This window comes from Crassostrea angulata, chromosome 6 (assembly GCF_025612915.1).
Source record: "Crassostrea angulata isolate pt1a10 chromosome 6, ASM2561291v2, whole genome shotgun sequence".
NCBI lineage: Eukaryota > Metazoa > Mollusca > Bivalvia > Ostreida > Ostreidae > Magallana > Magallana angulata.
The window spans coordinates 2,396,915-2,419,630 of NC_069116.1; the positions used below are offsets into that span (position 1 = coordinate 2,396,915).

The 22,716-nt window shown below is 37.4% G+C and overlaps 5 protein-coding genes across 5 annotated transcripts; 2 read left to right on the forward strand and 3 right to left on the reverse strand.

Moving 5' to 3' along the window:
• Nucleotides 1–865: 865 nt before the first annotated feature.
• LOC128190461 (deoxyribodipyrimidine photo-lyase-like) lies at nucleotides 866–4,757 on the reverse strand. Its single transcript, XM_052862527.1, has 6 exons — nucleotides 3,546–4,757; nucleotides 3,220–3,304; nucleotides 2,582–2,808; nucleotides 2,077–2,271; nucleotides 1,638–1,875; nucleotides 866–1,513 (listed from the first exon to the last, which is right to left on the reverse strand). Exons 1-6 carry the CDS (start codon nucleotides 4,689–4,691, stop codon nucleotides 1,149–1,151), a joined length of 2,256 nt encoding a protein of 751 aa, XP_052718487.1. The 5' UTR covers nucleotides 4,692–4,757; the 3' UTR covers nucleotides 866–1,148.
• A 1,540-nt stretch (nucleotides 4,758–6,297) lies between these two features.
• On the forward strand, nucleotides 6,298–15,832 carry LOC128189277 (homocysteine-responsive endoplasmic reticulum-resident ubiquitin-like domain member 2 protein). The gene is made up of 9 exons (XM_052860832.1): nucleotides 6,298–6,479; nucleotides 6,642–6,783; nucleotides 7,399–7,476; nucleotides 7,573–7,656; nucleotides 11,433–11,593; nucleotides 12,168–12,317; nucleotides 12,406–12,699; nucleotides 13,027–13,165; nucleotides 14,516–15,832. Exons 2-9 carry the CDS (start codon nucleotides 6,646–6,648, stop codon nucleotides 14,696–14,698), a joined length of 1,227 nt encoding a protein of 408 aa, XP_052716792.1. The 5' UTR covers nucleotides 6,298–6,479; nucleotides 6,642–6,645; the 3' UTR covers nucleotides 14,699–15,832.
• Nucleotides 15,833–15,896: 64 nt separating this feature from the next.
• Nucleotides 15,897–17,500, reverse strand: LOC128189278 (testis-specific serine/threonine-protein kinase 4-like). The gene is made up of 2 exons (XM_052860833.1): nucleotides 17,306–17,500; nucleotides 15,897–16,893 (listed from the first exon to the last, which is right to left on the reverse strand). The coding sequence occupies exons 1-2, from the start codon at nucleotides 17,402–17,404 to the stop codon at nucleotides 16,015–16,017; spliced, it is 978 nt and encodes a 325-aa protein (XP_052716793.1). The 5' UTR covers nucleotides 17,405–17,500; the 3' UTR covers nucleotides 15,897–16,014.
• Nucleotides 17,501–18,122: 622 nt separating this feature from the next.
• Nucleotides 18,123–19,922, reverse strand: LOC128190186 (uncharacterized). Its single transcript, XM_052862124.1, has 2 exons — nucleotides 18,883–19,922; nucleotides 18,123–18,739 (listed from the first exon to the last, which is right to left on the reverse strand). Exons 1-2 carry the CDS (start codon nucleotides 19,697–19,699, stop codon nucleotides 18,162–18,164), a joined length of 1,395 nt encoding a protein of 464 aa, XP_052718084.1. The 5' UTR covers nucleotides 19,700–19,922; the 3' UTR covers nucleotides 18,123–18,161.
• A 131-nt stretch (nucleotides 19,923–20,053) lies between these two features.
• Nucleotides 20,054–22,633, forward strand: LOC128190187 (solute carrier family 52, riboflavin transporter, member 3-B-like). The gene is made up of 2 exons (XM_052862125.1): nucleotides 20,054–22,054; nucleotides 22,217–22,633. The coding sequence occupies exons 1-2, from the start codon at nucleotides 20,888–20,890 to the stop codon at nucleotides 22,412–22,414; spliced, it is 1,365 nt and encodes a 454-aa protein (XP_052718085.1). The 5' UTR covers nucleotides 20,054–20,887; the 3' UTR covers nucleotides 22,415–22,633.
• Nucleotides 22,634–22,716: the final 83 nt, after the last annotated feature.

Here is a 22,716-nt window from a genome sequence, read left to right on the forward strand (position 1 = left end):
AATCTTTGTCAATGTATAATGGATGCCTCCCAATAAATGTAATCCCAAAGCAAAAAGTATCCATGGAATATACCGGGATTTCTTGGAAACTTAAGGACAGATGGACCAGTGCACGTGAGAGTAAAAATCATCTTTATATGGAAGCTGTGTGGTCCAAGTATTACCCAACAAACACATCTAAATATTCTTAATACAACTTTTTTTTTAGACATAAAAGTTGTGGCCATCCATCCATTTAAATTCAAACTGCAAAAATATGGTGCTTACTGTGGTTTCATCAATATTCGTTGAATACCAATTTTCGTGGATTTCGTTGTTAAGTTGATCCACGAAATTAAATGTTCATTGAAGTGCAATTTTTATTAACATTTTGTATTGATAGGGTCATTGGCCACGAATTTATGTATCCTTGAAACTGTGATTTTCACTTTATCCACGAAAATTGATGCCCTTGAATATTAATGAAACCACAGTATGGGAATTTGAAATCACTGAAATTGACTCACACGACCATAAGAAAAAAAGAATTCATTATGATTCGATAGATTAGTCAGCAGAGAATTCCACGCTTAATGCTGCTAGATTTTTAAGTGTACAAATGGCAGACAGTGCAATGACATTAGACTTAAAACGATAATGATACACTGAAATCCAAGGATATAATCATTAACAAACAGTGGGCTTAATTAAGAAACTGAGCAGGCATTCTTTTAACAACAACAGAGCACCTGTTCACCTTTGTAAGATATGCCAGTACTACTTGTATTACAAATCTGTAAAATGGAGCATAATAACTACGTATGTGATGGCGACAAAATAGTAACATACCAGTATTGTCCCAGTAAAGATTGTGTAATGACAAAAGTCAGGCAAGCCAAAATTTAATTTGATTAATAAATAATTATAAACTAACGTGGAAGACATAAATACATGTAATTCCTCCTTAACCACATGCACAGCTCAAAGAGGAAAGCAGTTGCCACACGCATGTGTTCAAGTCATTATTGTTAGCGAAAACACCCCATTCTTCACATTTTCCAAACCACATCCCAAGAAGCCATCTTCATTTATGCGTATCACACACTCATGTCCTCAATCCTCCAACACTAAACAGCTCATCTACACCCGGAATTCTACACACTACTTCATCAGAGTGCTTCATATTGCGTTGCCTTTAATCTTCTCTCAGTAAGTTTCACACTTTCATTCATAGCACTAGCCATGAAGTCTCTCTCGTTGGCAAAAGCAATGGCTTCGTCCCTCTTCCTGGACCGGTACCCCCTCAGTACAGCTGTGTGGGGGTTGTCCTTGGCCTCTGGGTGGTGCAACTTGTACTTGAACTCCTTCCTGGTGATGACCGGGACACATAGACCATCAGGGAGGGGCACAAGGTCGTTGCCTGTTCGGCGGTCCACAAACTCTGGGTGCTTCTTCCGAACATTTACAACATCTGTTAATGACTGCTCCCTTGCTCCCTCTAAATCTGATATAACCCGATTTGGGTATGTCTCTCCTGTTACAGAAATCAAATACAATCAGACACCAAAATTGTTCAAGTTTTGTGACAATTTCATAAAATTGTAAACAAATACAGTTTTTCCCTATCTTGAAAATGTGTTTCTGTTCCCCTCACTTACCTAACTTTATACCACATCGCCTCAGAATGGAGGGTGGACATTTCCAGGGCTGGTGTATGAAGTCGTTGGGGAGAGCTGCTATCTCTGGACACCACTTTCTGACATAGGCTCCATCTGGGTCACAGGTCAAAGCTGCATCCACAGGGTGCATCACAAAGTTCCACTGGTCCAGCCCACTCATTCCTCCATTCTGCCACATCATGGCATTGATGGCCACATCAGCATCCAGTAAGGTGTCCTATAACAACACAAATCAATGCTTAAATTAGTCTGAGCATCAGAAGTTTACACATGAAAATGCATGGTTTTATAATTTATGGTATTTCTGTCCATTCTATCTTATATCATAATTTGGCAATCTTATTATCCCAAACATAATAAGACAATGCAACAGGCATGTTAGGGTTATCTCCCTCCCATTTTATATTCCTGGATTTACCTGGAACCAGCGGTAGCCCTCCACCCAGTGGAGGCGGAGGTAGGAGATGAGGAAGGAGGCGACCACGTGCCTGAGGTAGTTGTTGATCCACCCCTCCAGCCACAGCTGTCTCATTGCGGCATCCACCAGGGGGAATCCCGTCCTACCTCTCTGCCACGCTTTCAAGTGACCAGGGTCCCTGCTCCAGGCTTGATCCTGTAGTGAAATATAAACATTAGTTCATACACTGGCACCTGGCATTGATTATTTATCTCATACTGTGACTTCATACTGCTAGAGTCTACAGATATTCTATATCATGTAGGTTGTGTGAACATGTAACCACTTCGACAACACACTGTTTCTCCAGTATCTCACTGCTAGGGATAAAATATGTAATACATAATAAAAATGTTTCATTCTTTTCAGAGTGTGATTTTTACATCTTCTTGACTACAAATGGAGAAGTTTAGTAGAGCTAAGACCTTTATTTCTAAAAAGACTGGTAGATTTCCCTATGACTTACCCTGTAATGCACCCTGGTGGGCTGTGAGGGGAGGTCAGGCCAGAGGGTCAGCAGCCAATAAGACAGGTCTCTCCAGGCCAGCTTCCGGAGGAACTTGGGCGACTTCATGTGTCTGGCTTCCTCCAGCACCGCCCGGGGACTGATCTGACCAAAGTGAAGGTACGGAGAGATCCGACAGGTGTTCAGGTGGTCGGCGCGACACGACTCCTTCTCATATTTCCTGACGCCTACAAGTAAGCGATAGTTTTAGTATAGCATACATACACCCACAGGTAAGCAAGAGATAGTTTTAGTATAGCAAAATTGTGAAATTAGTGGGCATTCAAGATCGTCACTGAAATATAAAAATCTACGGTCTCGACATAATAACAGTCTAAGAGGAGCCAGAGTATATCTAAAAATCTAAAAAAATTTCAGTTCAGTCTAAGAGGAATAATTGCTGATGGAATATGGCAAGATAACACTGGTTACATAAAAATGTATCATAACATGGAACCCCACGACAGCAGAGCATGAAAAGAAATATCATAAGATGATATGTATCTATTTTAAAACATGTATCCACAAAGAAGTTAGGAAGGAAGGTAAGTCACTGAAAATCTAGAAAATGAAACATTGCGAAAAATTATTGTTTCTACCTTCAGATAAGAAAAGTTCTAGAGCTTTCCATGCTCCTTCTTCTCCAAAATCCCACTGTCTCACAATTGGTGCTGCCCAGTCAATCTAAAAGATATCATTTTCAGACTCTAAGTAAATTTCTGATTTGACAGTAATTATTGGTGCATAAAAAATAATGATACAAGTATTGAAGTGGATTATTTGGGGGTCTCCTTTACTTCTACATGTTTACTACAAAAAATATCCTATAAAACGCTCGCCTTTCCAAAGAACACCATAAAAAATTGAACATTTTTTTTTTTTGTAATCAATATTCCCTTCATATTATCTTGAAATGATTACATACAATAGATCCATCTTTTCTCCTTGGCATTTTGGCTAGTTCTAGATCATGAAGAGATGAGCTGGAGGGAAACTGGTCTGGTTTGGGTAGAGTGGGGGGATAATCCAGAGGATGCCCAATGGGCCGGGCATCAGATTGCCTACAGCACTCCATAAAGTGGGTCACTGAGCCAACCCCTCTCATCCCCACAGACTCCGCTGACACAGAACCTGGCTCATGCAGCAAGTAAGAGTGGAATCTCTTACATTCTATCCCTTTCCTCTGTAGTTCTGAACAAATCTTGTCATCTCTCTGTTTGAGGAATGGTTCATAGACATCATTTATCAGCAATGCTTTGGCACCAGTTTCTTCAATAAGTGACAGGATTTCTCTTTGACAGGACTGGGTTTTCCTGTAGATGATCCTGTTGTTGTATCTGTCACTGATGGATTTGTCCAGGTGGTTCAGAGCGTGGTGTAACCATAGTTTAGTGGCTCCTCCTGCTGCCACCACACCCTCTGGATCCTCCTCTGATTCTGACCACAAGAAGACCAATATAACGGGGACATTCATACTGGCCGCTTCAAACAATGCTGGATTGTCATACAGACGAAGATCTCTCCTGAACCAGTAAACCACAGGCCTGTTTGTGGAGCCTTTATTTTTCCTTTTTTTACTTTTGACCGATGAAGTGACTGAACCATTGTCATCTTCCACATTTTTTGAGAAACTATTGTTAACATTCTCTGGTTGATTTCTTTCAGAATTACTTGATGTATTTCTTTGTTTACTAACTGGCTCCTGAACAACACTAACATAAGATGCTTTGCTGTTAAGGCTTTCATTCTGATCTTGCAATGAGAGGGCTGATGCAAGTTCTACTTCCAGTTCATACCCAAAGTCACTTGTTAAGTATCCATTTTCAACACTACAGCCTATAGGATCTAAAAATGCACCAGATGGAGGTTTTTCAAAGTAATTTGCAAAAACGGTGAAGAGTTCGTTGTACTTCTTAGGATTAGTGAGCCTCAAGAAATCAATGTTTTTCAGGAAATGTTGTCTCGTTGAATCATAACCATCGAGAGAAACAATCATACAGAAACATTCTTCAGCGTCGATGACCCCTGTCTGAAAATTATGCAAGATTTCTTTTCTAGTAGGGGACTCCATACCCAAATGTTATCAACGACAACGTGAAAAATTTATGTTTACATAATATGTGCCGGAACTCCTCGGGTCTCTATCTTCAATAGAGATCCGAATGGCCTTAATCAAAGAATTTCGAACCCGATGTCAAAAATTCGGTACCAGGAGAAAATGTACCCGGGAGAAAACGTACTCACTTCCTAGGGAACGTTTTTCTCAAAGAGACAATATGTTTGATAGTTTTAAATGCCATTTTAATGCATAAAAAGGACTACATACACTTAAAAATCTAAATCAAATAAGAATACAAACAAGGTACGACAATGTTTAGTCTTATTTCTATATTTGCCGACTTAATAGTTTTATTATTCTTAGATGGGGAAATAACATTTTAAACATTTTTGCTTAAATCATGTCAAGTCACTTTTAAAAAATGGATTATTAAATTATATTTGTAACAAAAATATTTTTTTAGACAGTTGTCACATATACCGATTATATATCTATCTAGACAGTGTGTGTACGCTTGTAAAACTTGTTGGTAATTACGTATTATATGTACTGGATCATTGCAACCCAGTAGACCTACATTATCTCTTTCTCCCTATAATTGTCTATAAGTTTATGTTCTTGTAAATATGTTATGATAATCTCCATTCGGAGGAAAGAAAGAAAGAAAGAAATGGGCCCCATGAACATGGTCAAAAAGGCCACAAAGTCAAAAAAATCTTTATTTGGAAAAATAAATAAATGCATGGTTATATGATGTCCATGAAACCCTCTACCAAAATTGTGAAATTCATCAAATTAATTAAAATTAGATCTTTGATCTGCTCCTAATAATAGATCGCTACACTGTAAAGGGCGGGACCAATATGGCCATATACATGATATAGTGAACATGTATATTACTTCTATAAATCTTACTGAAAATCTTCTGTACAATGTAGAAGGGGGGGGGGGGGGCTAAATGCTTTATAATGGTGTTAATGAAGCTTTCAACCTAAATTATGAACCTCATGACCCCTGGGTCAGAGGTTTAGGTCTTTAGAAATGCGTATAGCCAATATGGCCACATAGTGAAAATGTATAAATTTTATAATATGATCATCTGTATATACATTCATAGTCTTCAGAGTTACTTATACTAAATCATTGTGATTACACGTATGTCCATAATATCCTCTTCTTTAATTGTGAAATCACTGCCCATGGGGCAGGTCCGGGGTTTAAGGTTTTTTTTTGGGAGGGAGGGTTGACAAAAATGTATGATCATTTAGAGAACATTATTTTTACTTGCTTGAGTCACATAGTGCTGTTGGTCAATGGTATTCAGGTGACCGTCAAGGCCTGTGGGGCTTATCATAGACAAAAACAACTTTCGCGAGAGAGAGAGAGAGAGAGAGAGAGAGAGAGAGAGAGAGAGAGAGAGAGAGAGAGAGAGAGAATTTACTCCGATTAGAGGTATTTCGGGATGTTAACCCGTGGGGCTAATTATATTGGGTACGAAATGCCATGTCAACCGCTTTCGATTGTCATGCATGAACTTTCAAGTTTTCATGGCTTGTAGACATAAGCAAAGCAATATCGTAAGTAATAAAAAATTGAAAGCCCGACACTTATTTTGGGAGCATACGAAACACTGTGAATAAACAAGTGCACTATCTGCATGATCTCTGGGTATTCGTGCGTTAGCCAATCAGAAAACGCCAACTTTGTTTTTGGTGACGTCATAACCTCAACTCGACATTTCTCAGCTAAATTTATCGTAACGCGCATAACGAGAACTTTAATCTTTAGATAACGAAACAGGTAAAGTATGACGAGTTATGATTTTGTCATTAGAATTTGGTTAATTCATTTTTTTCTCACCTATGGCATTAACAGGACCACTCTCTTGTTGACAAAGCACTATTTACTGATATTGATTTCAGGGTTACATTGTTTACATGTAAAATTACGTTATAATTTAAGGAAAATGGATATAAATGCTTCTGTAACGCTGGTAATTCGAGCTCCAAATCAAAGAATAGAAGATCACACGGTCGAATGCATGTTAGGCTGGACTGTGAAGAAATTAAAGAAGCACCTAGAGGATGTGTACCCCAGTAACCCAGTAAGTACCCAAAGGTATCTTCAGTGATCATGGGCTTTAAAATGATTCAGACGTTCCGTGAAATACTGTTTATACCCTATTTTTTTATTCTGTGGTGTTATTAATGTCATCATACAGACGAGATTTAGATATAAATCCCTTCATGGTAACTGCGGTACTGCTCTTTTGCAGGGTAAAATGACAAAGTTTGATGAAAGATGATGTAATGTCAATTGTTTTATGTACATCAATTAAATATCTCCCTACTGAAACTTTGCGAAAGTACATGTATATCAGTGTGATCTATAATAAAGCTGGGGATGGGGGTGGGAATGACCTTAGCTAATGCCCTAGGCTTCAGCTAAAACCCTTCAGTAAATATAAGAACCAAAACTGTACTAAATAAGCATAGGGTTAAAAACAATTCGCTAGTGAAATTAGAACTGTGGCAGTATTAAGCTTATACATACTATACGGAGTATCACCTAATGACCTATCATTTAAAATCACTTCCATTGTTCATTTTCATACAACAAAGAGCCACATTCTGATCAATGAAATTACTTATCACTCTTGTCAAGCTATTGAAACATTTATATCACTAGCAACTGACCTATATTTCCTTTTTTTTTCCAGAAAGAAACACAACAAAGACTTATATATTCTGGAAAACTATTAGCTGATGAAATGACATTAAAAGAAATTATTATTCAGGTGCGGAAATGTTGTCTTTTATCTTTAACCATTAACAATTTATTATTAATGTGTTTTTATCTTTACCTTTATATATACTTCTTTTTTCTTTACTAGAATGAAGAAAAAGTTCATCATACAGTCCACTTGGTGTGTTCTCCATGTGTTGACCATTCTTTTAATGAATCTCAAAAAGCTAAAGTAAGTTACAGTCAGAAATTGGTGTTGATTTTGTTAACTTGATGAAGAGAAATACCGTACACAGGATGAATGACCATCTTTAAGTCCTCCTTAAAGATAGCTTAAAGGTGTTTAAAGGTAGCTTAAAGACGATCTTTAAGCCACCTTTAAGCTACCTTTAAGCTATAAGTATTGCTTAAAGGTGGCTTAAAGAAAGCGTAAAGATGGCTTAAAGGCAGCTTAAAGACTATCTTTAAGCCACCTTTAAGCCACCTTTAAGGACAACTTATAGGTCCTTAATGTCCAAACTTCTTTAAGCCACCTTTAAGCCACCTTTAAGCTACCTTTAAGCCACCTTTAAGCCATTAAAAAAAATTTAATTCAATATTGTGCTTAATTTCCAACAAAATGTATTAACTTTATGAAAGAAAAGGTATTAAAACGGTTTTTGTTCTAGAAAGAAAAATGAAAAAAAAAAACCACAAAAAAAACCGGCCGCGGCGAGAATTGAACCCGGGACCGTTAGTTTTCTAGCATCTCCACACATCCTCTGCGCCACGGCAACTTACATATAAATGAGCGTTTTTATATCCTATATATCAGTGGATATTGAATCACTGTATTGAATGTGTTTACTTTAAAAAGATTTTGACAAACCATTCAGTTTGTAACAATCAATTATATCTAATTTATAAATTACATGCATGCATGTATTTAGAATGAAATACGGAACTTGGTCTTCAGTGAACAAAAATATATTATACCTAAATGGAAACCGTTAGGTTCACTATAGTAGGCTTTCTTAGCTAATAAATTTAAACGAGTAGATATACGTTCATCTAATTTATAACTATAAAAATGTAAGAAAGAAAATGAAATCATTTCTTTTATTAAATGTATTGATACTATTAGGGTATTTGTTCAATTTCCCGCAATTTCCCGGTTTTCATGATCGCGGCGCCGTTCCAATATGTTTAAATATTTACATGTAATTGTATGTACATGTACATGATTTTTAAACTATCAATTCTATAACAAACAAAATTACCAATTACCGGTGACGTATTTACTGCATGTGACAATTGCAAATGACTTGTACATACAATTGAATGATGTGCCAGGCCGGGTATATTTGACATATTTACCCTTATACATATATTTAAATAATCAACCCCTATTTATGATCACCGGTACATTAATTAATTAGCCTCAAGATTTTACTCTTACATACATGTATCGTTAATTTGTAGACGTAACATCTTTGAAACCCAGAGCTAGGAAATAATACTTTGAAAATGAATTACAAATGTAAATTAACTTTTATTCACTAGACTTATCGTATACTCGTACATACTAAGATTCAACGCCTTTAGAAACCCTGACGTGCACCTGGGCACACGACACACCTGTTGTGTATATCTTGTATATTCTGTGTTAGTTCCAGGGGTTTTCTTAAGTTGGAAAAACAATAGACTTTAATTAGATATACACAAACATGCACCTGGGCACACGATACAACTGCTGTGTATATCTTGTATATTCTGTGTTAGTTCCAGGGGTTTTCTTAAGTTGGACAAACAATAGACTCTAATTAGATATACACAAACGAACAAAACTTTGTCTAGACAAACAAAGCAGTAATATCTTGCCCGATATAACAAAGGCAGTTGAGAGTCTTTTCATTTTTAACATGTATCTAGCAGATCTAGAGTTAGAAATAATGAAAATTGAAAAAAAAAATACAAACCTTAAACCGATTAACAAATTAAATCATGCATTTTTGGTTCATTATCTTTATTTTGTTTAATAACCGGATGAACTGAGAGAGAGAGAGAGAGAGAGAGAGAGAGAGAGAGAGAGAGAGAGAGAGATTGAGATTTTTTTCACCGATTAATTTATAATAGGAAACAAACATACTTTAATTAGTTTTATGCACATATTAAGATACAGAGACTGCGCTCATACCTACAATAATTTTGAAACCCCCAAAAATTATCAAGAATTTTATAACGGCAATCTGTGTCCATCAGAGTGGTGCTGATGATAGCGATCTGTGTTTAATGGAGCGACGATTAAAACCGCCTGGAACAGCCCCCCCTTCCTTGGAAATTATATTATCACTCGGATGACCCCCTTCCATCTCTATAAAAGAGCTTTTGCATTTAATATATGTTTTTATTGTGCAGCTTGATCAATATTGACTTAAAGGCCACTTAAAGACAGTGTAAAGGCAGTGTAAAGAGAGCGTAAATGCCACTTAAAGATGCTTAAAGGTGGCTTAAAGGTGGCTTAAAGGTAGCTTAAAGAAGGCTTAAAGGTTGTATAGCCTTTAAGCTCCTTTAAGTCACCTTTAAGCCACCTTTAAGGACTTGCTTAAAGATGGTTTTTCGCCCTGTGGTATTTTCCCGACGACTCGTCGATGCGGACGACTCGTCGAATTGCCCATTTTTAGCCAAAATTTTAACAAAATCCTATGATACGTCGATCTCAGACCATACGTCGATCTTATCACTTCAAAATGGCCTATAAAACTGCAGTAACATTATCAGTGTATGATGCCACGATGTCACCGATATTGCTACCAATTATTATTAATGATTAACATTTAAACAATTACGCTTTATACTTATGCATCAAATTTTCAAATACCGGCAACTTCTACAAAGTCGCTTGCATTTTAAACAATTCCCGATATCGCGTGTTATGCAAAACTTAACTTACTTTGTCAGAAATATTTTATTCCCAAGCATTAAAATAAGTATCCACTCTGACTATGGCCAGTGTATTCGCCATTACGTAACCAGCCACCTGTTGACTCGGCGCGTGGTCAATGTTTGTTTAACAATTTCCGGTGTCATAGGCATGCACCTGTCTCGTGTTGGACTTCAAAGGGGGATCTCAAGTGCAGAAAGCTTAGCAATTACTATGATTTGATGAAACTTGTTTACTTTGTATCCAGTAATGCAGTTACACGCTATTGTTTTACATAGACACTGTTAGAAATAGATCGATCATTTGTACGACTTGATAATGACGATATACGACATACATACATTTCCTAAAAAATTATCTAACAATAATCATAGAATTGGACAATAATTAATCAATGAACTATAATCACTCTTATAACGGTACTCTTTATATACACAGGGAGTGAAATTGCCGTAAAGATCTCAGCCTTAGGGCAAGATTATTAACACAACCGGTGTCAGCCTATTGTATAAACAATAGTATTGATAATTGCCGATTACGTATTTTAAGATTGAATTTGACCATTAAATATTTCTGATTTATACTTTCCACTAACAACTTTTTACAAATAAAATAATTAAATTAAAAAAAAAACATCCCCTGGACCTACTGCCATATTTTCTTCTATTCAAACTTGGTTTCAATTTTACTGCGCAATGTTATCTTCCTACTAGTGATACATAGAACCATGTGACGATGTGTTTATAAAAACAGAACGGTAAAACTTTTAATTGATTAAAGACAATGTAACATTTTTTAACAACTGTTGTTATTATTATGTATTTAAGTGTTGACAGATGAGTGAAAATGATAATTATTAAAGATGAACAGTGAATTCAACAACGTAATTTTCAATCACACAGCCAACTCAAGATGATTAAAACCAAGAATTTTAATGCTATTTTTAAAACATTTCTGACTACGAGCCTACGACAAGTCGAACAAGACGATGAGTCGGGTGCTCTGCTTCAGAGGAAAAAAATACCGACTAATCGTCGGAAAAATACGGTATTTGTATTTATAATCTTTTCTGAATTATTCTTAAGGAAAGAGCAGCAGCAGCTAGCAACACATCCTCTTCATGCTCAACAAACAGCAGCACGCACAGCACAACCAGCACACAAGCCACGCACAGCGCACACAGTACAGAGGGACTCCGCCATCGCATTCCTCATAGTCCCAGCAGCCAACCTGTCACTATGGCCAGGTAAGCAAAGACACTGTAACTTACATGCCCTTACAGCTGATCCAAGCCTTCAAGGCAAGATTTCTGATTCCCCTACACTATTTTCTTATCATTACTTTCTGAAGTCAACACTTATTGTTATAAACCTTCATGATAAGATTTTCTTGCATAAGCACTAGAAATTTTTTTAAAAAGGGCAAAAAGAAGTGCAATTTAAAAGAAAAAAACATAATTTCAAAATCTTTCTGAAATTTATTTAGTAAACAGATTCTCTGCCAGTATGGTACTCAGAATCTTTGAGTCAGTAGATGGATTTTTTTAATCAATAAATCATGATGATACAATCATCATTTATCATAGTTTGACAAAACTTAGTATTAGGAATCTCTAAATAAACATTTAGTTACCACAGTTGTACTCTTGGTTGTATTATGCTTTGTATATGGATTTTGGAAATTAACTGTGTACTAGAGAAACACATTTTGAATAAGCTTATTGTCTTTTAGTAAAAGGTTTTGCATGCATTATAATCCAAATAAAAATTTCAACTCGAGATATATTTTTGTGTGAGTAATTCTGAGCATTTATGTTCCAGCTTTGTTACCAGCTCCAGCAGCACAACCTCCCCCCTACAGTCTCCGGTCATGACAATGCCCAACAACCCAGGAATGGCCTTGACCCATGAACAGTACATGATGATGATGCAGAATTACTACTACCAGATGGCAACCCACTACATGCAATAGTTAGTACATGTAGTCTTGTACCAGAAAACGTTTGCTTTTATCAGCTTGAATGATTCCCTAAATGAGACTTTGTTGACCTATTTACAGCTATCAAACAGGGACATACCAGCCCCTGATGGCCACTGTTGCCCCTGAGGCAGAGAACCAGGTTCCTGTGGAGAATGTCCAGGAAGCCCCCGCTGCGAGGCCAGACAACGCTAACCCAGTGATGAATGCCCAGGGTGGGATGGATGACGACGATGATGATGAGTTTGGACAGCGGGACTGGCTGGACTATGTCTACACCTTCAGTCGCTTTATGGTCCTAATCAGCATTGTCTACTTCTATTCCAACTTCACCAGATTTCTGGCTGTCGCTGCCTTCTTTTTCTTTGTTTATTTGTAAGTTTATTTGATACATTCTTAAATAATTTGATAATGCTACAAGTATCGCTTGAATAATTGTTATTTAGGTCAGAAATGCCAGTGTAAAAAGCTTCAAAGTAAAATACACATGTAGATGTAGAATTTGTAGTTTTTAACTTGAGAATATATCAACATATGTTTTCATAAATTTAAAAGTGCAACTTATTTCTTTCCATGACACAAACGTTATTTGGGGATTTCTAAAGAATAAACAGACCTTTCTTTGAAAAAGAACACTTGATTTATTTTTTTAGGTGACAAAACATGTATTGTGTAGTTAAAACATTCTTGTGTTTACTGTAGATATCAGACCGGTTGGTTCGCTGTTCGTCGAAGGAATCCTGAGGCAGAAAATGAGGTCAACGAGGGACAGGAACAGCCACAGCAGCCAGAAGCAGCGCCCCAGGACCCTGGGACAGAGGAAAATACAGAGCGCGCCCAGGTAAAACCCAAAAGTCTGCTCCCTGTATTTGCATCATGTCAATCCATGCAAACTACTGGTGCCTTCTACTGACATTTCTTCTCTTTGTTTGGTGCAGCTTAATTGTCCAAAGATGAAAATATTGTGTTCGATAATTTACAACTAAAATTGATAGACGAAGGGATGATAATGATATTAAGGATAGAGTTATTTACATGTGTTGAATTTGAAATTGATTGACTGTTACAGTAGTCCATAAAATCTCTTCCCTGAAATCATTGTATAGAAAGGTATACAGGTGGTAAATTGTAGTTTTGAAAAACTAGATGGATCTTGGATGCAAAATTTAGGATTTACTTCTAGATAAATAAATAGTTCTATGCCTTGCTGTATGTTGTTTAATTGTCTTCAGATCTTGTATGTGAATCAACTACACGTATCTATCAAAATTGATATTGCCAGTTTCATTATTTTCACATTGAAACTTGCTAATGCATGTATACATGTAGATGGCCAACACTTTTTTGTTCAAAATTTCTAGATTCACAAATTGTAGCACTTCATTATCTCTATCAAATCACGTTTAGATATTTTATTATATCTTAGATTCAAATCAAAATATGAATTAAAGCACACATAAAGAATAGAGACCATGTAAAGAGTAGTCACCAAGTAAAGAGTAGTCACCATGTAAAGAGAAGTCACCAAGTAAAGAGTAGTCAACAAGTAAAGAGTAGTCATCATGTAAAGAGTAGTCACCATGTAAAGAGTAGTCACCAAGTAAAGAGTAATCACCATGTAAAGAGTAGTCACCATGTAAAGGGTAGTCACCATGTAAAGAGAAGTCACCATGTAATGAGTAGTCACCATGTAATGAGTAGTCACCATGTAAAGAGTAGTCACCATGTAAAGAGTAGTCACCAAGTAAAGAGAAGTCACCATGTAAAGAGTAGTCACCATGTAAAGAGTAGTCACCATGTAAAGAGTAGTCACCAAGTAAAGAGTAGTCACCATGTAAAGAGTAGTCACCATGTAAAGAGTAGTCACCATGTAAAGAGTAGTCACCATGTAAAGAGTAGTCACCAAGTAAAGAGTAGTCACCATGTAAAGAGAAGTCACCATGTAAAGGGTAGTCACCATGTAAAGAGAAGTCACCAAGTAAAGAGTAGTCACCATGTAAAGAGTAGTCACCATGTAAAGAGTAGTCACCATGTTAAGAGTAGTCACCATGTAAAGAGTAGTCACCAAGTAAAGAGTAGTCACCATGTAAAGAGTAGTCACCATGTAAAGAGTAGTCACCAAGTAAAGAGTAGTCACCAATAAATAGTTGCCACCATGCTATAAGTTTTAACCAAGTTTCTGCTTTTGTAGGCCAATGACACAACACAAACAGAAGGTGCCTCCCCAGAGACTGTGGACCCCCCAACAGAGGGTACTGCACCTGAGGCTGTGGAACCCCCACCCCCCAGGGGTCTGACCCTTGCCTGGAGTTTTCTGACTACATTTTTTACCTCATTGATACCTGAGCCTCCAGCCCCAGTGAATGCGAATTGAAGTCCTTTGCCAAATAAATGAAGAAATCCAGTCATATATAGATTCACTGATAAAATGTATTACATGTAGTTGGACCTCATTTTGTGATGGAAATCGTCAACAAACAACACACAATCAGCATAGTGTATTAGAGCTCATCTTTAATGGTTTTTCCTTGTTTTCGGGTGTTTTTCTACAAAGTGGGGAAAGCAAATCTATTATTGGTTGAAATTGTTTTATTTTGTCTTGAAATCCACTAAACTGTGATGATTATATTAACATTTTCACTAATGTTTTTGTTTTGTTGTGACTGCCATATTGATATGTTCATGTTGCTTTTTTATTATATACATGTATGTCCATATTTTACATGTGATATTTATTTCTTCAAACAATATGCTTTTCTGATAATCTGGAGATAACTATGTATACAAACTTTTCACTTTATGTATGGCTACTGTGAAGTCTGGGTAATGGATTACTTCTTGTAGTTGAACAGGAAAATGTGTCAAAAATCAGTCTATACTTGCAGATATCATCACATCGTTCTCTGAGTTTACAGGTTTTAACATTAAAAATGCTTTACATTGTATTATTCATTTTGTGTAATTAACATGTATGTTATATAATCAGATTATTTGTACATAATGTAAATACCAGCATCCCTGTACAGTCACACTCATGTGTAAATAGAAGCTCTGTATATAGTTAACTGGTGCTAAATACTCTAAACTCTACCATTGATGGAGAGAGAGAGAGAGAGAGAGAGAGAGAGAGAGAGAGAGAGAGAGAGAGAGAGAGAGAGAGAGAAATGGTGTCTTGTGAGAATTTTATATGCCTGATAATCTTGAATAGGTGTTCATCTCTTATTTTAAAACAAAATGTCTTTAAATTGTGCTCCTCCCATACTCTCAAAGGTTTACAACTAGTAGTTTGAATATACATAATAAACGTAGTCTCACTTTGACATAATATAGGTCAGGCACAGACGTATCAACAAAAGTCTGTTTGTGATGTATTTGAAATCCTGTATACTGTGGGTGTCGAGTGACCCGCTCTTGTTTGTTTTATAATGTGTCTTGTTAACAAAGTGGTTATAGCCTGGGAGCAATTCGCTTGTATGGTCAAATAAACTATCACAAAACACAATTTAAATCAATTGTTATTTTTTTTATACATATAAAAATAACAGTAGAAGTAAGACTTTTAAATAAGAGTATCAATAAAGTAAGACTTTAAAACAGTTTTTGCCGATGAAAATTTAAAATAATTTAGTAAATAATGAGCATGATATGGAAACTGTGTGTGTGCATAGCGTTTTGAGGCAGACCATGCCCTTAGGACGCCTCCACATTTTGGCCCGTCTCCTCCCCTGCCGTGGCCCCTCCTGCTGTAGCCGGTCTCTCTTCCTCGGTGCTAAATTTCTTGAACCATGGATCGAACTTGATGTTGGAGAGAGGCACTCGTTCGGGCATTTTGGATAGCATTTTGACAATAAGGATTCGGCACTCCTCGGACACCTCGGGTTTGGCGGGAAACACCACCTTCTGTTGAACTTGTTTCAGCAACTTCTTGTGGTTGGAATCGTCGAACGGGAGTCTTCCGTACAGCATGGTGAAGAGCACCACGCCCATACTCCACACGTCGGCGAAGAACGGATCATATGGGGTTCCCTTTAGGATTTCTGGCGGCGCATACGCATAACTACCGCAATAAGTTTCACTTGGCTTAAACTCGCCGTTTTTGACTTTTGGAACCCTCTTGGCAAATCCGAAGTCTGTGACCTTCAGGTGGTAGTGCTTATCCAGAAGGACGTTTTCACACTTGAGGTCGCGGTGGACCACGCCCTTGGAGTGCATATAGGACATCCCTTCATGGAACTGCCGGAACCAAGTCCCGCACTGCTTCTCCGGAATATTCTTCTTGGTTCTGATATAATCCAAAAGATCTATATGTCCCAATTCCATGACCAAAAAGAAGCGAGTGGTAGTCTCAATGACTTGGTAAAACGAGACGAGGCACGGGTGTTTAAGAATTTTGATCACTTCAATCTCTCGCGGCAAAAACTTTTGTAGAAAATCGTCAGGCGCCTTTCGTTTTGAAATAATTTTTATGGCTACTTTATGTTTTCGATTCACGTCATAAGCCGACCGCACACACGCGTAAGAACCCTGGCCCAGTGTTTTCCCCACAATGAAGCCCTGACTTTCTAAAATCTGAAGAAAAAAAGAGAAATCTCAGCTATTTCAGACATTGTTTGGTATAAATATATCAACATTATCTTTTCGGTGCTGTGGGATTAGGTACAAGTTCTAAAACAGACCCTTAACCTACGCTACAGTCTGCAGCTAACTAATGCGTTATGTACAGTTTAGATCATAGATCGTGTACAAGCCTATTATATCTTTGGTATATCAACGTATAAAATACCATATGCAATTAGTACGTTAAAATAATCAATAAAAATGTAACTTGAGCAAAAAATAAAATCTTTTAGCACATTGAATACAAGTTTGAATTAATTACATTAAAAAAAGGGAATTTTATTTACAATAATAACCAGCGATGCTAAAAGAACCCTATCTATTTTAATCTAATGGACAGACTTGACCATGTGAACTTGTTTACCTGGAACCGTTTGCCCGCTTTGCATTTGGCGGTGGTTATTGAGGCAGTGTCGTCGTTTCCCTGCGACTCCGTTTCCTCTTTATCGCCTTCATTTACCATCTCTGTACGCTCTGTTTGTTTACACCATTACGGTCTTACGATTTTGGTGATACTATGACGTCACAATAAACTACAGCTTTCTAGTGTGTTACGTCACAATCAAGCAAATTTTATTGACGTCATTACCTTCAGAAACCTTATATTTTGATGAATTTTACGCAATTTTTGTCTGCCAAAATTATTACAGTATATTAAACATTTTTACCAATTTAAAGCAAACTTTTTAATGGGCGAGTTCGATCATTAACTAGAGTTCAACCACGGTAGTAAGGAAAACTTTTGGTGCGCATGTCTGTGTTCGAACGCACATTGGTCGATGTCTGGTTAAATAATTTTATTGTTCATGAAAAAAGAAGGAACATTTCTTGTAAACACATTAAATCATATGTGTGTGTGAGCTAAAATTTAACACATTGCATGTTGTGCTCTTTTAAATAAGCAAAATTTGGAGGTTTCGCTTTCCGCCGCCATCTTTAAATTACTTGACTAGAGACAGACCAGAGTCTCTCCGTTGGTTGGACCACGGTTTCATTTTAGTCGGAATAAAGTGAGTTCGATCTCATCTTAGTCGAACTACGGCGACCGTAGTCATGGTAGTTTGTGATCGAACTCGCTCTATATATAAAGGCAGAGAAACTTCACAGTTGACCTGAATCAATACATGGGAACTCTTTAATGCCAATTTAATAGTAAATGACTTGATCAAACAATATATAAAAAGCATTCAGCAATTTATACCAATACAATGAAGTATACACTATACAGTTTGGCACGCCGCCATCAGTTTGTGTATGGATTCCTGGGCAAATGCTGGTCCGTCAAGGTCTCCAAAGTCTGAGAAAGGCAAGATGTGACTAGAATCAGTGGCCAAGTCAATCAAATTCCGATTGGTGCCATCTCGCGAGATTCCAACCACAAAAATTTCGACCCCTCTGCTTTCCAGGGATGAGGCTTCGAGTTTTGCACGAGAGGGATCCAGTGGGTCTCCGTCTGTTAGAATAATGAGAACATTGGGGTGATTGGCCCGATCCCCGTGGGTCCCATTGAAAAAATGATTTGCTACCAGTCTAAGACCACGTGACACGAATGACAAGCCCGAATGGTTATAGGAAATGTTTCGTACAGCGTGAATAAGGGACGTTTTGGTGGAGTAGGAATCGAGGTCAAACTCCCTCTGGGCGGTGCTCGCGTAAGTCGCTATCCCCACCTGATTGTCACGTGGTCCTATGTTAAGATGTTGGATAATCCTATTCATGAAATCTTTCAAAATGTCAAAATTATCCTGGCCCACGCTTCCCGATTCATCCACCAGAAAAACCAAGTCTAGTCCACAATCTACGGAAAATATATTTATAAATTTCAATTTTCAAAGATCCATTTATGATGTGATTGAAAAAACTTGATTTTTGCTTCTCTAGCTTTATATTATATGTAAACAAGTTTTCTAATTTTATACGAAAAAAATGAACAAGACAAACCTCGCTTCGGCCCATGGCATTGCAGCAGAGCCAAGCTGAGATTGTCTCTTTCAATTCTGAGGTCATGTAGCTTTTGATCCAACACTTGGTTTCTGTTTTGCGAGGCATTTATCGTTGACTGGAGTTGATAGTTAAGGTTGACGCATGACGTCCAGTTAGCCATGAGAGAATTTGTCTCGGTGTGAAGCTGATAAACGTTGTCCGTTAACAGCAGGAGTTGATGAGAACAGTTCAGCTGTAAGCTTGAGATGTTGACCTGAAGATGTTGAGTCAGCGCAGATTCATTCTGACGACATTGTTCTACGGCCGTCTGAACAGCCATATTCTGTGTGACTAGCGAATCGTTCAGCTTTTTCTCGAGAAGGCTGGTTTTATTATTGGTCCTGATTAAGGCTTCTTCCAGATGATTGTTGTTTAGCAAACAACTACTAACATTCCTTGTCAAACCAGCAACCAAAGCTTTGGAATCGTTTACCATAGCGTCCATCTTGTTTATTTTATCGACAAAGACACCATTTTCGTGAATTCGTAAGTTCTCCAAGTTGGTTAAATTAGTCTTCAGAGTTTGTATTTGAGCGTTTTGACTCTGCACCTGTGAGGTCAGCATGGAGTTCTGTACCGACAGATGTATGTTTGTGTCACTCAGACGGTGAACTTCCTCACGGAGATACTGGAGCTCCACCGCCATAAACGCTGGGTCGGGAGAGGTCTGGGTGGCAGGAGAAGGATTGAAAATAAATCTTTTGTTGCCATGGAAATCACATACAACTCCATATTGGGCTAGACTGGCAAGAAAAACAAGGAGAAAGGACGCCATTAGAAGAAGTGTTGATATCCCATGGGTCAAAGACTATGTCTCGTTATTTATCACATGCATGCGACACAGATAAGACATGGGGTTTGGCCGAATTTATATGTTGCAATATTGTTCGCATACCAATTTATCGCCCACTTTATCTATCTTTTTACAATTACTACTTGCGTTTTTATCTATACACAAGTGTATTTAGTTTACAATGTTAAAACATTAAATAAAACCTATAAAGCAAAGTTTAAACATGACAATGAAACAACAGTATCCAGTGCATGTTTATGGAACCATGAACTGCATTGCTCTCTGTGCTGGCATATTCCTTCCAATTTAACAGTTCACCACAGAAGAAAATGTTTATTTTTTTAAATAGATATACATTTGTATTCGTGAATTTACAACATAAATTAAATCTATTTTCACAATTTTGTCATTATCTCAGAAAGTGTAATGAACTTCTTTTCTTAAATTATAAACAAAAAAAAAACGTATGTTCAAAATACGAAAATTTACAGATGATAAAATGAGAAAAGACGACTTCACAATGCGATCAAACAAACGCACTTGTATATACAAGTATAGTACTTACAAAATGTACTTGTATAAAATGTTGTTTTTTTAGATCACTTAACACACCAAAACTAATACACAACCACTGTGTGAAATGTTGCAATATGATTATTGCAATATGATTTTTTAAGATCATTTATCAGAACTGAACTCGTAAATCGTGGCTGAAAATTAAATTCATTTTTTTTTTTATCTTATTTTCTACTTTTAAGCTAAAAAAAATAAGATGCATAAAATATTTAAAACTAAATGCGCTCCTTCTAAGTGAACTATTGCATTCAGTCTTGAATTCTAACAATAGATTTATAACTTGGGACACTTCTCGCTTTATAAACCACGATAAGGTTTCTCAAAATACGTAAACAATATATTGTATAGCTAACAAAGGTATCTTTTACTACCTTTATGAAGAATTAACATAATAATGTTAGTATGATAATTTTTGATAATTTTGCATGAGTGTACTGTCTCGAGGGTTCTACACGTTCAGATTCCGGTATCATGATGTAACAGTATTAAGTCTGGACACGCCATCAGTGTGAATGTCCTATCTAATTCAAACAAAGTCGATTCAACACTTGTGTTATCGTACAAGTTTACAAAACAAAGCTTACAAAACAAGTAATGGCGGTCAACAAACTGATCTCGTTTTTTAAGCCTGTGGACGTAAGTTTACCCGTATTTTCTCTGACAATTCTGTTTGGACTTGGGTCGTGGCTCACAATTAATGGAGTATGGGTGGAACTACCAACTATCGTGCCTTTTGTTCCAGAACAATGGAAGCTCTCCTCCTATTTATCTCTGATTGGGCAGTTATCCAACATCGGTCCAGTGTTTGTGCTAGTGCTCAACAAAGTTCGACCAAGATGGCTCAAAGAAACCGCCGTCACTTACGCCATCATCATAGTGGGTGTCACTTCCTGTGTGATGTCAGCTTTCTTGTGGCAGACGACATCATTGGTGGGAGGGGACGAACATAGTGTAGCGCTGTTTATATTCGTCTTTTTGATGAGTCTCTGTGATTGTACCTCCACGGTCATCTTTCTACCATTCATGTCTTTGTTGAAGCCAAATTACATGACAGGTCTGTATATAGGGGAAGGGTTAAGTGCTCTTGTACCCGGAATGCTTGCGCTGGGCCAAGGCGTCGGACAGACGGAATGCAGAAATACGTCGACATTAAATACAACAACTAATATAACCAGCTATCACTTAGCCAAGGTGTCAAATCCCCCTAACTTTCCGGTTCGAGACTTTTTCTTGGCTTTAGCAGCCATGATGCTGATATGCGGGATTTCTTTCACATTACTCAAATACGCTCCAATCTGCAAAAAGGAACATTTACCAAGCTCAGAACACAAAACAAAGTCTTCTTCTTTTTCTAACATAATGCCTTGCCAAATGCAGCAAAAAGACATTTCAGACAACCAACCAGACTCAATACATACAGTGCTTGTGGAAAAACGGGATCAAGTGATGACAAATGCGACTCAGGCTATTTGGTTGGTTGTAATATGTTGGGTCAGTTTCCTTGCAAACGGATTTTTACCCTCTATCAATACTTATTCCTCGCTACCGTATGGAAGTAAAGCGTTCCATTTGTCTGCCATCCTCGACAATATAGCCAATCCATTGGCGTGTCTTGTCGCATTTTTTCTTCCCGCCAAATCTTTCAGAGTCCTGATGGGGACTACGATTTTGGGCACGGCATTCTCTGTGTATCTCTTGGTGTTGGCGGGAATGAGTCCTGACCCCCCTTTCGTTGGGTCTACAGGGGGGTCGTTCTTGATGGTATGTACAAAATTACCACTTTACAGCAGGAAGAATATTATATTAGCATCAATCCAGTAATACTAAATAATATGAAAATGAAACGCTAGGTACATTAAATAGCTTTTTGTAGGTAGACAATTATATAGTAACTACATCCTCATTTTTTGCATACTTTCACAGGTAGTGTCTTATGTGGGGAAGACAACCCTGTTCGTCTACACCAAGGTGTGCGTTGCCGTCCTGTTCCGCCTGGTCGGCAGGCATGCGCTGTTTTATCTGGGTGGTGCCACACAGCTGGGGGCGTGTCTCGGCTCCGTGCTCGCCTACATCCTAGTCAACGTGGCGGCGGTGTTTGAAAGTGCACCTCAACAATGCTAACTACTGCATGGACATTTACCGTTCAATAATGGGTTGTTTGAAAATTAAGGTGTATTAGATGGCTGAACTTGTACAATATTGGATAATTTCAAAAAACATTCATTAACAAATTATATAGTTAACTACAACCAAAGAAATCACTCCGTTTCAGCTTGAAAGATTATGAGAGTCTCAAGTCCAAGTTCAGCTTGTACAAGCAGAGAAAAATGTTTATTTATGTTTATCTCAGAAAATGAAACTATTACAGAATCAATGGAGGCCTTTCTTTTACATATTGTCAAACTTTCTATAGTACAAAAAAC

What these genes read in the sequence shown, in the direction of transcription:
- LOC128190461 (XM_052862527.1), bottom strand. Translation starts at nt 4,691, where the DNA reads ATGGAGTCCCCTACTAGAAAAGAAATCTTGCATAATTTTCAGACAGGG. An exon ending in AGGGCTACCGCTGGTTCCAG is followed by an intron (nt 1,876 to 2,076) that starts GTAAATCCAGGA and finishes GTGTTGTTATAG; the next exon opens with GACACCTTACTGGATGCTGA. An exon ending in GCGATGTGGTATAAAGTTAG is followed by an intron (nt 1,514 to 1,637) that starts GTAAGTGAGGGG and finishes TTTCTGTAACAG; the next exon opens with GAGAGACATACCCAAATCGG.
- LOC128189277 (XM_052860832.1), top strand. Translation starts at nt 6,646, where the DNA reads ATGGATATAAATGCTTCTGTAACGCTGGTAATTCGAGCTCCAAATCAA. An exon ending in CAACCTGTCACTATGGCCAG is followed by an intron (nt 11,594 to 12,167) that starts GTAAGCAAAGAC and finishes TTTATGTTCCAG; the next exon opens with CTTTGTTACCAGCTCCAGCA. An exon ending in TTCTTTTTCTTTGTTTATTT is followed by an intron (nt 12,700 to 13,026) that starts GTAAGTTTATTT and finishes TGTTTACTGTAG; the next exon opens with ATATCAGACCGGTTGGTTCG.
- LOC128189278 (XM_052860833.1), bottom strand. Translation starts at nt 17,404, where the DNA reads ATGGTAAATGAAGGCGATAAAGAGGAAACGGAGTCGCAGGGAAACGAC. An exon ending in AAGCGGGCAAACGGTTCCAG is followed by an intron (nt 16,894 to 17,305) that starts GTAAACAAGTTC and finishes TTTTTTCTTCAG; the next exon opens with ATTTTAGAAAGTCAGGGCTT.
- LOC128190186 (XM_052862124.1), bottom strand. Translation starts at nt 19,699, where the DNA reads ATGGCGTCCTTTCTCCTTGTTTTTCTTGCCAGTCTAGCCCAATATGGA. An exon ending in ATGCCATGGGCCGAAGCGAG is followed by an intron (nt 18,740 to 18,882) that starts GTTTGTCTTGTT and finishes TATTTTCCGTAG; the next exon opens with ATTGTGGACTAGACTTGGTT.
- LOC128190187 (XM_052862125.1), top strand. Translation starts at nt 20,888, where the DNA reads ATGGCGGTCAACAAACTGATCTCGTTTTTTAAGCCTGTGGACGTAAGT. An exon ending in CAGGGGGGTCGTTCTTGATG is followed by an intron (nt 22,055 to 22,216) that starts GTATGTACAAAA and finishes ATACTTTCACAG; the next exon opens with GTAGTGTCTTATGTGGGGAA.